At 30.2% G+C, this 13,384-nt stretch overlaps 2 protein-coding genes across 2 annotated transcripts; both read left to right on the top strand.

The window, feature by feature from the left end:
• Nucleotides 1–1,482: 1,482 nt before the first annotated feature.
• On the top strand, nt 1,483–7,262 carry LOC106762389 (50S ribosomal protein 5, chloroplastic-like). The gene is made up of 2 exons (XM_014646285.2): nt 1,483–1,555; nt 6,845–7,262. Exons 1-2 carry the CDS (start codon nt 1,483–1,485, stop codon nt 7,180–7,182), a joined length of 411 nt encoding a protein of 136 aa, XP_014501771.1. The 3' UTR covers nt 7,183–7,262.
• A 2,198-nt stretch (nt 7,263–9,460) lies between these two features.
• On the top strand, nt 9,461–11,469 carry LOC106762383 (probable WRKY transcription factor 27). Its single transcript, XM_014646272.2, has 3 exons — nt 9,461–10,457; nt 10,595–10,708; nt 10,847–11,469. The coding sequence occupies exons 1-3, from the start codon at nt 9,880–9,882 to the stop codon at nt 11,346–11,348; spliced, it is 1,194 nt and encodes a 397-aa protein (XP_014501758.1). The 5' UTR covers nt 9,461–9,879; the 3' UTR covers nt 11,349–11,469.
• Nucleotides 11,470–13,384: the final 1,915 nt, after the last annotated feature.

Genomic DNA, 13,384 nt, shown 5'->3' with positions numbered 1-13,384 from the left:
TTCCTTTTAAAAACACTTTTAATTTCTTTTCAACAACAACAATTGAAAAGGTGGTCGTTTATATATGTCTAGTACGTTGTATTTCACAATCATTCATTGGTCTCAATAGATAAATACTCTTAAAATTCAAAGCAACTTTCCTTTTTATCCTATGTTATAAAAGAACAATGTTTCCTATGTTATACAAAATGAAAAATAACATTAATATGTTAATAATCTATTATATATAGATCTTCAATATGATATGTGGTGGGTCACTCATAACAAATTTATCTCTTTCTATGCATACAAAGTAAAATGTTAAATGTTAAACGTAAATTAGAATTTAAAAATAAGAAAATTAATTGAAAATAACAAAATTAATATATAAGCATGTTAAAAATTAAAAAGAAATTATATAAAAAGAAGAAATTACACATTTTACTTGTTTGAGTCATATACTGAAAAGTAATTTAATTATTTTAATTTATTTTTTATTATCATAATTATATTAACTAATATTCTTTAGTTTATTATTTAGACTGAAAAAAAAATTAAGTTAACTTTTAATAGCCAACTCTGACATGATAGTAAGTTTTTTTTTTTAAGTTAAAAATATTTTTAAATTTAATTTTATATTACGTAAAATGTTAGATAAGCTAACACTCATAAAAATAAAATAGATTTTGAAAAGTCTAAACTAACACTAACATTTGAATAGGAAGTTGATAGTCCTAAAAGAAAATCTTTAAATAATAATTAATTTTATATACAAAATTTAATAGGTCACTATAATAATTAATTTAAACATTAATTTATAAACTAAACATTACTGGTCGGTAAAATAGTCAATTTTGAATTAGATTAATTGTTATATTTTCTTTTACAATAATAAAATATTATCGCATGAGCAGATAAAACTACATGTGGTAGTGAGATTAGACAATAAGAATGTCACTCACTCTTGAAAGTCTTTGAAGAATAATTTTGTACATATGTAGATATATTTTATAGTAGTGTACTGTGACATACCAAAAATTATATGATAATATAATTTTTAATGATTGAACATTATAATATGGCAGGGCAGTTTAAAGATATTTACAGAATTATAAAATAGATAGGAATTTTTATAATGAAGTGATAGGATGTAAATATAGTTATAAGCTTTACAGTCATCCAAAATAGACCATAAATTTAAACTTTATTTTCAAAATATAGAGTGCAACTAAAGAAAGTCCTAAGAACTAGGATTGCGTCATCTTCTTCCAGAACTTGCTCCAAAGGTACCTCTTCGACATCTACTCACATCCAAGTGGATGATTATCGCAAAAGAAAGACATACACACACAACACAAACAAGCAAGGGTAAGCTAGGTATAAAAAGCATGTTATCAATCAAGTATTTCAAGCATGCAAGGACCATAACACAATATAAACTATGACCAAATGCATTTTGTTGATACCAATAACCGATCACGTGATTTGACCATCCATACTAGTATGAAATGTCAAGTTCTAGGGGTTTGTGCACCCGGTGGTGTAGTAATTGGAAAACCATCAGCTACCACCCGAGGTTAGTCCGTTATAACTCACCCAAGAACCTATGGGCTAAGACCTCCTGCTATTCTCACCACATGACTCATCACTCTCTACTTAAGCATGGATGATCATTAGAATGTCAGGATAAACCCCATAAGGACACTCCGGCCATTCATACGGTCAATCACAACAAACCACAGGACACCACCATGTAACCTCCCTTGAGGATCATGGAACAAGCAAATACCATAATATTATCACATTGAATCCATATACATATAACCTTTCACTTTTACATTGCATACAAAAACATATGTATGATATTAATTTTACTTCAAAAGACCACAAACAACTCAACAAGTCATCAAAAATCACATGAAACCATTCAATATACGTTAACAGACAATAACAGTCCAAGAAGAACCACTAAACAACCCAATACCCCTTAAACTCATACTTAGACAAGGAAAACAACTTTGAAACCATCACCAACAGTTTCAAAAAGGTCCAAAACCCCCAAAACGACCTAAAGAACGTCCAAAAATGATACCCGGAGCCCCGAAAACCACCTAAAATTGTCCTGGATGATTTTTCGACGACAATAATCAATAATTATATGTAATAATCGATTTTTTATTATAACTTTGAAGAAAATATGACGTTCTGACTAGAATAATTGATTATCAAGTGAGATAATTGATTATTCTTATTAGTTTTTTACAACAACCTGATTTTAGTGCATCTAAGACACTTTGACGAGTTTCTAACACTCTCAACTTGATCTATATGATGAATTAAAATTGCCTAATCGATTCTAACACTTTCTAATCTCATTATTTAGTGATTTTACATTGATTTACACACTAATTCTTCAATTTCACTAATCTAGGTACCAAATTCTAAATCTACTGCTTAGAAGTTGGTTTTAACACTTTTAGCCCTCCTAATAAGTCCCAATAGGTCTATCCAATCCATCTAAACTAACCAAAACAGCCAGAGATATCCAATTCAAATTTTGACTACCTTAGTTTTCTTCAAGGAACCTAAAACTCTTTTAATTTACTTGATTATTTTCCTATTAAGCTATCTAACGGAAATTATTTCATTTAATCATTCAACATAATCATTGCAGTGTATCAATACCATTTCATAAACAACCAATTGGCAATTCACAGTACAACCAACCATCAGCATAGGTCCATATGGGTAAGATCACAAGTTCTCAGCTCAAACAGTAACATATTCATCCAAAAGCACTTTCACGTGCACACCAATACACACACTTAATCAAAATTACCGGTCATGCAACTTTAATCCACTAAACAGAAAACAAAGCCTAGCTTTCCTTACCTGGAAATCCTAAAGTGCAGCTCAAAGATTTCCTCCGCAGTTCCTTATACCTCAAGAACTCACCCAAACCCTAGAGACCACAAAGTAGTGATCAACAACTAGACTTTAAGTTGAAATTGACAAGGAATTGATAGAGAAGAACAAGTAGCACATGCAATCAACAATTTGCATGTTCTAGGATTTTAAGACAACGAAGAAAAGAGGAGAAACTACTCACCCCTTCGAACCAAGAAAGTGATCGGTGGAATGTGAAGCTCTCAATCCCAGGGACCTTTATATGCTTCCGGATTGTTGAGTTGATTGCTCAGTGGAGAGTGAATCTAGAGAGAAAGCAATGATTTTGTAAGAACAAGAGGTTAGAGAGAGGATTGCTTTTAAGGAAATGAAGTAGGCAGTTCTAAATTGTCTACTGGAGCTGCTGATTTGTTTTAACTTTCTAAAATATAGTTTTATTAATTTAATATTCTAAAAATTTTTAAATATTTATTTCTAGGTTATTACCGTAATCATAGCCCTTCTTATAATTTTGAACTATGTAGTAATTACATTTTGAGTATATTTTTGCATGTTTTATGATTGTTTGGTTAGTTTTGCTTAATATATCTATGAAATATGCAACCTATAAATATAATTTCTCTCTATTCTTAGTATCATGTAATAAAGAACGTACACTATCACATTCAAATGTAAGAATTGAGTAGAACGTGTTGGATGAACTTCATGATTTTTCATTAAAAAATTCATTATTTTGTTCAACTACAATTAATTCAAAATATTTTTAAAACTATTTTCATGGTATGTTATTGGGAGAACAAATTGATTGCATGATAAAAATGTTTTCTCTAACATGTTGCCATCAATATTTTTTTTCAGCAGTGTCAATTGAAGTATTTCTAAATGTTACAATTTTAAAATCCTAATAAAACCATAAATTTAAATTAAAAAAAAAACAGAAATTCTACTATTTCGATTACATTTGAACTGAGATAAAAACATAATTTTTTATATTTCGATTGTGAACCGAGACAAAAAAAATTAAACTTTTATCTCATCTAAATATAATATGTCTTGATTCAAAAATAGTTATCTGTAAACGAACGAACATAACCGTTATTCTTCTCCTAGCTACACTAATGTTTATTCACAGCATAACAAGTTTTTATATTATATATCTTTATATTTTTAAAGATAACGTCGAAGAAAATCATATCTGTAGTCTTATCTTTATCAAATGTTTTCTTTGTTTTTTACATTATTATTAAAAAATATTGGAAGTTTATACAAACCACAAATAAACATAAGATTTATAATATATAGAGATAAAAAGAATATATCCGTACTGCAGTATAGAAAAAAAAAAGATAGAAGTTCACTTACCTAATTGAGCACGTTATAGAATCTGTGTGATTATAATATGTTATAAAATATGATCTCAAGATAAAAGGAAAACAAAAGATAATAAAAAGAGTAAAATTTACGTATTATCATTACGAAAATCTTATTCATAAGAAAAAAATATAGTTCAAAATATACAATTTATGGATTACAAATATTTAAATAATCCAAAAATTAATAAAAATGAGTGACATAGGAAGCACAAAATTAATTATCAACAAAAAATAATTCATAACAATAAATTATTCACCAACAATATATTGGTGTTAAAATTTAATTTCGAAATTTTGTAAAATATAAGTATCCTTTTTAATAACAACACCGATCTTTTGTTAATAATGTGTTTCTTTAAGCAAAAAATTTGCTAGGCGAAAAGATAATTATTTATAGTAAACTATTTTGTGGATAATTAATGCGGTTAGCAAAATATTATTACCAAACTCCAAGTGGGGCTGCTAACGCCAAATCACAACCGGATATTAATTAAAAAATAACTTATTTATAATCAAGTTGATCTTTTTGTGAACAAGGTCATCAGCACCACTAAAGTTAAAGACTATCCCACAAAAAAAAAAAAAATTCAAATAAAAAATATGATAAATTTATTTCATTAATTAATAATTTGTTTTGGCTATACTTCTTGATCTAAGGCCTATGGACCTTCCAACATCCAACAAGAACAACATACTTGAACAAACTTCCTCAAAGAATTTCACTAATTAAATTGATTAATAAAATTAATTTATACACAATTTAAAATATAAATTAATTTTAATTCTTATATTATTTTATTTCTATTTTTTAAAAATTCTTATTAAAAATTGTCTAAATAAATCTTAAGTTAAATTAAACATTTATATATGAATAATTTATATATTTTTATTTTGTTTAATATTGTATATGGGAAGCCACTAAGTATGATGAAACACATGGAAGAATAATGTAAGGCTTCGGTCTCTTTCTCACTCTCACCTTTCAGTTTCATTTTTCTATTCTTCTCTTTGTAGAAAACTTTTATATGTCTTTTCTTTTCGTTTCTTCATACCTTATCCATTTCAAAATTCAATCACACCGGATAATAACTGAGTAACTAAGATTCATTTTTAATGAATCATTATTTTCAAACAAAGTAACAAAGTTAGTTCCTCTTTATTTTTATAGATCTTTTACTCTTTTTATTTTTTATGAATTTATCATCAATCTTGGCAGAGTTAATTGAAAAAAATTATTGTCCCACTTGGTCAAACTTATACTGAAATTTGATTACGTTTGGAAATTTAACTTTAGGTTCCTAAGTTTTAGGAGATTCTTTTATTTAAGCCGAAACTTTATTTAGAGTAAAGAATTCCAAGAAAAATAAACTATTTATGGTTTTTTTTTTATATAAAATCTTATGATATATGATTTGGACGTGAATCGTTCATAATATTTTGAGTTTTATTTAGGATAGTGTATTATTTGAATATGTTTTTAATGGTTGAGTTTTGAGATAAGGTTTGTATAATTTGAATGAATAAAATTTGTTATGTGATATTAGTTTTGTTTTTTATTACTGTATTTTGAGACAAATTAGTTTTGATTGTGATTATCTAAACCAAAAATATTTAATGTTAGTTTATGAGCTTGATGTAAATAAAAGTATCTATAATGAGATTGAATGATCAAATGTTCAATTGAAATCAACAAAGGATGATGTTTGAAATTATCAATTGCATTGATCATTTTAAAATTTTTGAAAATTGTATTTAATAAAGTGATATTGAACGAAACATTTGAACCCTAGTGAACTTGAAGATATTTATAAATCTCCAATTGGAGATAGAGATTAATCTCTAGAATGAAATTTAGGGTTATGATTTGGGGAAAAACACAAATGAACTACATACAGCAAAATTGCTACATAATAAATGTTCAAAGACGAAGGGAAAAGAGGAAAATGCTTACCAGATACAAGAAGAAGAAATTAATCGATCGGATTTGAAGCTAAAGACGTCAGGAGTATTCAGATGCTTCCTGATTGAAGAATAGATGGTTTAATTTGAAGAAAAAGGAGGATAAAAATGAAGAGATGCAAGGACGCTAAGCTAGCTTGGACGAGTTACTTTGCATAGATGCATAAGAGAGTGGTCTACCAAGTTACTTTTTAGTAAGGTTTAAACCCTTAAATCGTCCCTATTTTTGGGACGCTTTCCCAATTTCGTCCCTCTTCTATTAAAAGACCCAATTTGGTCCTCAAAAGAGTAAATTTGATTGAAATTAACCCTTTCCGTTTAAAAAAGTTAACACCGTCAAATATTTTGCCAGCACAGTGAATGAGGTGTTAACTTATGCATAGGTGGCCTTTGTAGTCATGAAACGTGTCAATCATCTGATCAAACATGGCTTTTTACAAAAANTAAAAATTAAAATAGCTTTTGGAAGATTGGGAAGCTAACAGCCCTACCCATCAACATTCCCCTCTTCTTCCTCCCTTCTCGCATTTCCCATTACCACTGGTNACTACTCCTCACTCCCAGTTCTCTCTCTTTCTTACCTCAATTTCTTCCTAATACATTTTCATCTTTTTCCACTGTCACAGCTTTAAGAGTACACGTGGCTCAGCCCTCNAAGCCCTTCAACGGAGTTNGAATCACCACACCCAGAGGGAACAAAGGCGCGCTGGTTGTCTCTGCCGCCGCAGACGGCTCTAGTTCGCCCGCGGAAGCGCTTCCTCCGGCGGTGAGCGAGAAAGAAAGTGGCGTCAGTGTGGATAANNTTCCATTGGAGTCGAAGGTAAAGGAGAGAGAAGAGCAGAAGCTGAGGATGAAACTGGCGAAGAAGATAAGGTTGCGAAGGAAAAGGCTTCTTCGGAAGCGCAAATTGAGGAAGAAGGGTAGATGGCCACCTTCGAAGATGAAGAAATTGAAGAATGTATGATAATCTATGAAAACTATTACTTTAATTTCAATTGGCTTTATGCAGATTTAAGCTTGTTCTCGTTTTATTTTCANTGCAATTGTTTTGCTATCCACCGTGTATTTTGACTAATTTATTAATTTTCAATGCAGCGTTTGTTGTCTGTTTAGCTTTCCACAATTTAGTGAATTAGGGTTTTTATTAGGAATCCATGTTAACATATTTGGAATCCATGTTGATGGGTAGAGCTTGATAGCTTCCCNATCTTCGTCAACAACGAACACAGAACGNCTCACAATTTTTGCTTCTTCTTCAGGTTTCGCACTTCTCCCTTTCGAAAACCCAGTTCNTCTGAACTTAATGAAAAAGCCAAATCTCATATTTAAGTTCCTTTTTAACTGTCCAAAACTATTTTAATTTCTAATTTTATTAAAAAGCCATGTTTCATCAGATGAATGACTACAAAGGCCACCTGTGCATAGTTAACACCTCATTCATTGTGCTGGCAAAATATTTGACGGTGTTAACTTTTTTAAACGGAAAGGGTCAATTTCAATCAAATGACTCGGACCAAATTGGGTCTTTTAATAAAAGAGGGACGAAATTGGGAAAGCGTCCCAAAAATAGGGACGATTTAAGGGTTTAAACCTTTTAGTAACTAAAGAAAAGGATAGAAAGAGAAAAAAATAAAATAAAAGTAAAATATGTTTTATGAATCTGATATTATAAAACAAATTTTGATTTTTAAATTCTAGTTATTACAATTTCTAACTAGACATAAATGTTTTACTCTACCAAAATTTCTAATAAAAGAAAAGATCAACAAATTCTTATTCAGGTTGTAAAGAAATGTAAAACAAATAGTATTGAAAAAAGTTATGTTTTTTTCAATAAATTTTAAATAATCTTTTTTAAAATTTAAATCACTTATAACTTAAACACAATAAATATTTAATATATTATTATTATTGTTGGGTGCCAACTTATACATTAAAAGAAAACCAAAAGATATAGAAAGAATATGAATTCAAACGAGTTCCCCCTCCTCACAAGTCATTGAACTCGTATACATTACTGCTATTGGCTGACAATAATTCAAAATTCTTTTTTCTACCGTAACACAAGTTCTACTGAAAAATACATAATTTAAGTATACATTTTTTTTATACACTCAAATCAAAATTAATTTAACCCAACTTTCTACCGTAACAAATGTTTTACTGTAGAATATGAAACCAAGATATTGAAGTATATATTTTTTATTACGCTCAATTCAAAATTAATTTAACTCAACTTTAAAGCAAAGAATCCTTCCAAAAAATTTATATTCTCTGCAAAACTAATACGATAAATTTTATGTTTATATTAAATATGTCTAAAATTTTCATTTGATTTCTAATAAAAATTTTATTCTTGTACATCTAAAAAAACAATTTAATTTATGTTTTCTCTTCGAAATTTTTTGACTATGTTCAATGGACCTTTTGAAATGCTTCTGATTTTTTTTTTTTCAAAATATTTTCATCTTTTGTTGTCTTTGAAAATTTCTTATGCTATTTTCCATAAAACAATGACATGTCAAGTCAACACAATGAATTGAATTGCAATAAATGGAACACAAAAGAAATCAGAAATCAAAAGACAACTGGTTTTTTATTAATTAAAACCAAAAGAAAAATATAAACCTATTTGAAGAAAAAAAACTGAATTCTTTTTAATCAGAAGAAGAAACTTAAAAAGCTTATTAAAGAGACAGCATAGAGGGTACAAGGTAGAGTAGTGTGTGACCCAGTTTTGAGGGCAACCATGCAGGAAAAAACGTAACACAGTCGTTGTTTCTGCAATTTTGAAACCGTGCCAGCCACTGCTACGTTGCCTCCATTACTAGCACTAACCAATCAGAGCTCGAGTAAGGTAAAAACAACACATTTTTTGTTTTCGAAAAATAATATTTTAACACCAATTTTTGACACTGCACACGTGTCAAAATGTGGTTAAACGATTTCAAATTAAAAAAATTGAGGCAAAAGTATATTTGAAAAAGAAAAACCAAAAATTTTTTTTTAATTTGAAATCGTACAACCACATTTTGATACATTTACAGTGTCAAAATAGTGTTAAAAAAATTGATGTTAAAATATATTTTTCCTTTTCTTAAATATACAAAAACTTAAAATCTTGTGTATATAAATATGACAATAATTTAAATGGACCATTTGGTGGGGCTAACTTAGAAATAAACATAGGCATCTAACAAAGGAAGCGTCTTCCTTAGGTTGCTCCCACCTTTCGTTGGGTCCCCTTTGACATTATACCAAAGTCAATGCCAAAACCTTGAGAAACCAAAAAACAGAACACTAAATCCATGAGGGAATTAAAAAATCAATAAGAAAACAGTCTCACTTTCATATCTACTTTTCATCTCTATCCTTTTCGTTTTCCTTTCCTTATAGAATCCATTTTCTTTCTCAGTATAAATAATTAACAATTACTCAACTGGGTCAGTGCTCCACCAGACCATTCTCTCTCTCTCTCTCTCTTCTCTTTTCGTTCATACAAAAAGTCAGCGCCATTCTTTCTGCCTGCAATTTCACCTTTGCCCTCTTCCAGTTCTTGTCTCCATTGGGTACAACACAAACACAAGAACCAAACAAGCACAACTGAGATTTGTTCTGTGAGGATTTCTTGGCATACCCACCACCAACCTGTTCTTCAAAAATGACTCAGGACGATTGGGATCTCTTTGCCATCGTTAGAAGTTGTAAAGCTGCCACCTTTACTGCCACCACAACCACACCAAACCCACCCACCGTGACTTCCACCACCACTCCCAGATCTCCAAACACCACCTCTTGCTTCGGTTCCAGCCACGAGAATGCATCATTCTCTTTTCCCAATCTTCTGCAACCACCAACCAATGAGTCTCAAGAGCTTCACCAGTTGCTAATAGACTTCAACCCCACCACCACCACCACCATTTCTAGCACTATCACTAGTGCTATTGGCATCAATCCCAATTCCACTTTTTCTGACGTTGCGGGATTCATTGGACAACAGCATATACAACAAGGTCATCACCATCATCTTGTTCCTGCTCCCACAAATCACACCTCCATTGGAGCACCCTCCACTACTGGTTTTGACAGATTCCAAGAACAGCACCACCACCAACAACATCAATCCCAAACTCCAGAACAACAGCAACGAAAGCAAAACCTGCCTCAACTTCAAGCACCCCAAACAAGTCCTATCCTTTCACCAACTACACAACCGCAAACACCCAGATCAAGAAAGAGGTAAACCATTTCAATTCCCGATAATAAACGAACTTTACTCGATCTCGTTAAAAGAAAAACTCAAACTTTTTTCCCATACACAATACCCCATAAGATAACCCACCACATCTTACATCAATTTCCATTTTTCTCCACAGAAAAAACCACCAGAAGAAAATTGTGCGTCATGTAACCGCAGACAACCTCTCGGCAGACTCATGGGCATGGCGAAAATATGGTCAAAAACCAATCAAAGGCTCTCCGTATCCAAGGTAAGGAAATAATCGAACACATCATATGCGTATATGAAACATTCTCTCATCCGCTCACAGTAATATATTCACAACATTACCTTCGAATCTCATTTTCGATCACAAGAAAAACTCATTCAAAGAGTTTTTATTTCACAGGAACTATTACAGATGCAGTAGCTGCAAAGGCTGTGCTGCGAGAAAGCAAGTGGAGCGAAGCAACACCGAACCCAACATGTTCATCGTCACCTACACCGGCGAACACAAGCACGCCAAACCCGTTCACCGGAACTCCCTCGCTGGCAGCACCCGAACCAAGCCGTCTCCAACCGGTTTACCCGAAGCCAACGAAGCTATTTCTGGTATCAAAATAGAGAACGCGTGTTCATCGACTTCTGAGCTTTCTACGACGTCGTTGAAGTCTGGCACGCCGGAAAATGAGGAAACGGTCGCCGACGGCGAACCTGATTTCCCTGAGATGGAAGTTGATCCTGACGCGCTGTCTGACAACGACTACGACCTTTTGATACCCAACACTGGTGCCATGTCGGACGCTGTTCTCTTGGGGTTAACCAATGGAGCTCAAACAAAGGGATCGGATCCGAATAGCGAATCCGGGTTGACCCAGTCCAAATCAGACCCATTTTCCAACACGGTGTAGACTCGGATCAGTTCATGACCCGCATAACTCGCCGATATTCTTGCGTATTGTAATGGTACCATTTTTTTAAATATAAATATGTATAATTTTTGTCCTAAATTATGCATACGTTTTTTGTATACATATATAAACAATACTCTACAAGATAATTCTACATTTTTTTCATGTTTAACCCTATTTATTTAATTTAAGAACACTTCCATATTGCTTCTTTGAATTTTCTTTTCGAAAACCACATATAAACTAAAGATGCAAGTTATTATTTTATAGGTATTAGATTGAAATTATTTTTTAAATTTGTATTAATGTAACTTATTATGTTATTTATATTAAGTTAAATAAAATATAATCAAATTATGATGTATTGTCTGAGATATTATCTTTATTTTATATTTATTTTTTATTTTTAATTAATTTATTATTATTTTTTATTTATATTTTGGGTTTAGTTCATATTTTTTAATACACATATTCATTATAAAGAAATTAATTTCAAATATAATTTTTTCATTCTATTCAACATATTTAAATAAATACAAATACAGGTAACTTAGTTTACATCACGTTTTAGGGCACTCAATTATTTTTTTTTATGTTGAACATAGTGATCAATTTAACTAAATATAAACAATAATATTTATTATATTTTTATTTTATTAAATTTTCATAATATATTAAAATTATATAGTTTAAATTATTATTCAAATTGATTAACATAAAACGAGTCAAACTTATGAAAGTCAGAGTTTTTAAAATGAGTTATAACTTGCGAGTTGACCCGGTTCACCACGGGTTCAGATCGGGTTAGGTTTGAAAAAAATGTATTTATTTTATGCGGGTCAATTTTCAATTTGGTACATTTAAACTCGATTTATCTAAGTTGAACCCTTGGTGAGTCAGATTGACTCACCAACCCACCTAATTTTATTTTACTAATTTATTATCTTATGAAACCTTAAAAAATACTCTCATTCACCATGTATACCAAAAAAGATTATTTTGTATTTTTTTATTTTGAATTGTCTTCAGTTTAACATCATTTTGACAGTGAAATTTATTTATATTTAAATTACAAAAAGTTTGTAATTTTTTTACTTAAAAAAAATGGTAGTAAATTAGTGAGCCAACTTGTTTAATCCACCAACCCGTGAGTCAGACCGGATTCAATTTCTTTTAGTTAGTTAATAAATGAGCTAGGTTGAGTTAACTCACTGATTGAATTGACCAACCTATGATGATCTAGCTAGGTCGGACTGGGTGACCCGTTTTGACAACACTAAAGTGATGAAGAATATGTTGGTACTTTATTTAAAATTTTTACTTAAAAATAATTTTAAATAACAGTTTGCCATGTTATATTTATCGTTTACATAATTTTATATAAAGGTAACTATTACTTAACATATTTAACAAATAAAACAATAATTCTACGAATTTTAGATATTTTATAACAATGACTTTTAAAATCGGCTTATGTACGAAGTCAAACTTTTACGCAAACTAGGTTAACTACAGAAAAACCTGTGAAATAAACTGGTTTTCCGACATTATTTTTTAATGAATACCAATTTGAGGACCCATAAAAATGTAGATTTTTCAATCTATTTTTATTTATTTTTATTATTTGGCAGGACTCCTAAGTCGGTAATCAAAAACACCTATCATTTAAATAAGTAAATTTATATTTAAAAAATAATTTTAAAAGAGTACACTTTGACATATCAATTTCTTTTTATTAATATGTATTTCGTTTAATATTTATTACATAACAAATGTTTAATGAAATTTTAAATGTTTTAAATAAAGTATAATTAATAAATATTTGATAATTCGTTTATATTATCGAATATTTTATGTATAAAAACAGTAACTGCGGAAGAATATTATTATCAAAAAGAGAAATTTTGTTTGCTTGTGATGTCTTGCTGACTATGTCAAAGTTTGAAATTTTGACATCATTATCAAGGTGGTGGCATGGATAGCACCAAAACATACCTAATTTATTAAGCATGCAAAACATTTAATTTTTTTTTTAA

The sequence above is a fragment of the Vigna radiata genome, chromosome 1 (genome assembly GCF_000741045.1).
Source record: "Vigna radiata var. radiata cultivar VC1973A chromosome 1, Vradiata_ver6, whole genome shotgun sequence".
NCBI lineage: Eukaryota > Viridiplantae > Streptophyta > Magnoliopsida > Fabales > Fabaceae > Vigna > Vigna radiata.
This window is presented reverse-complemented; position numbering and strand designations above follow the sequence as displayed.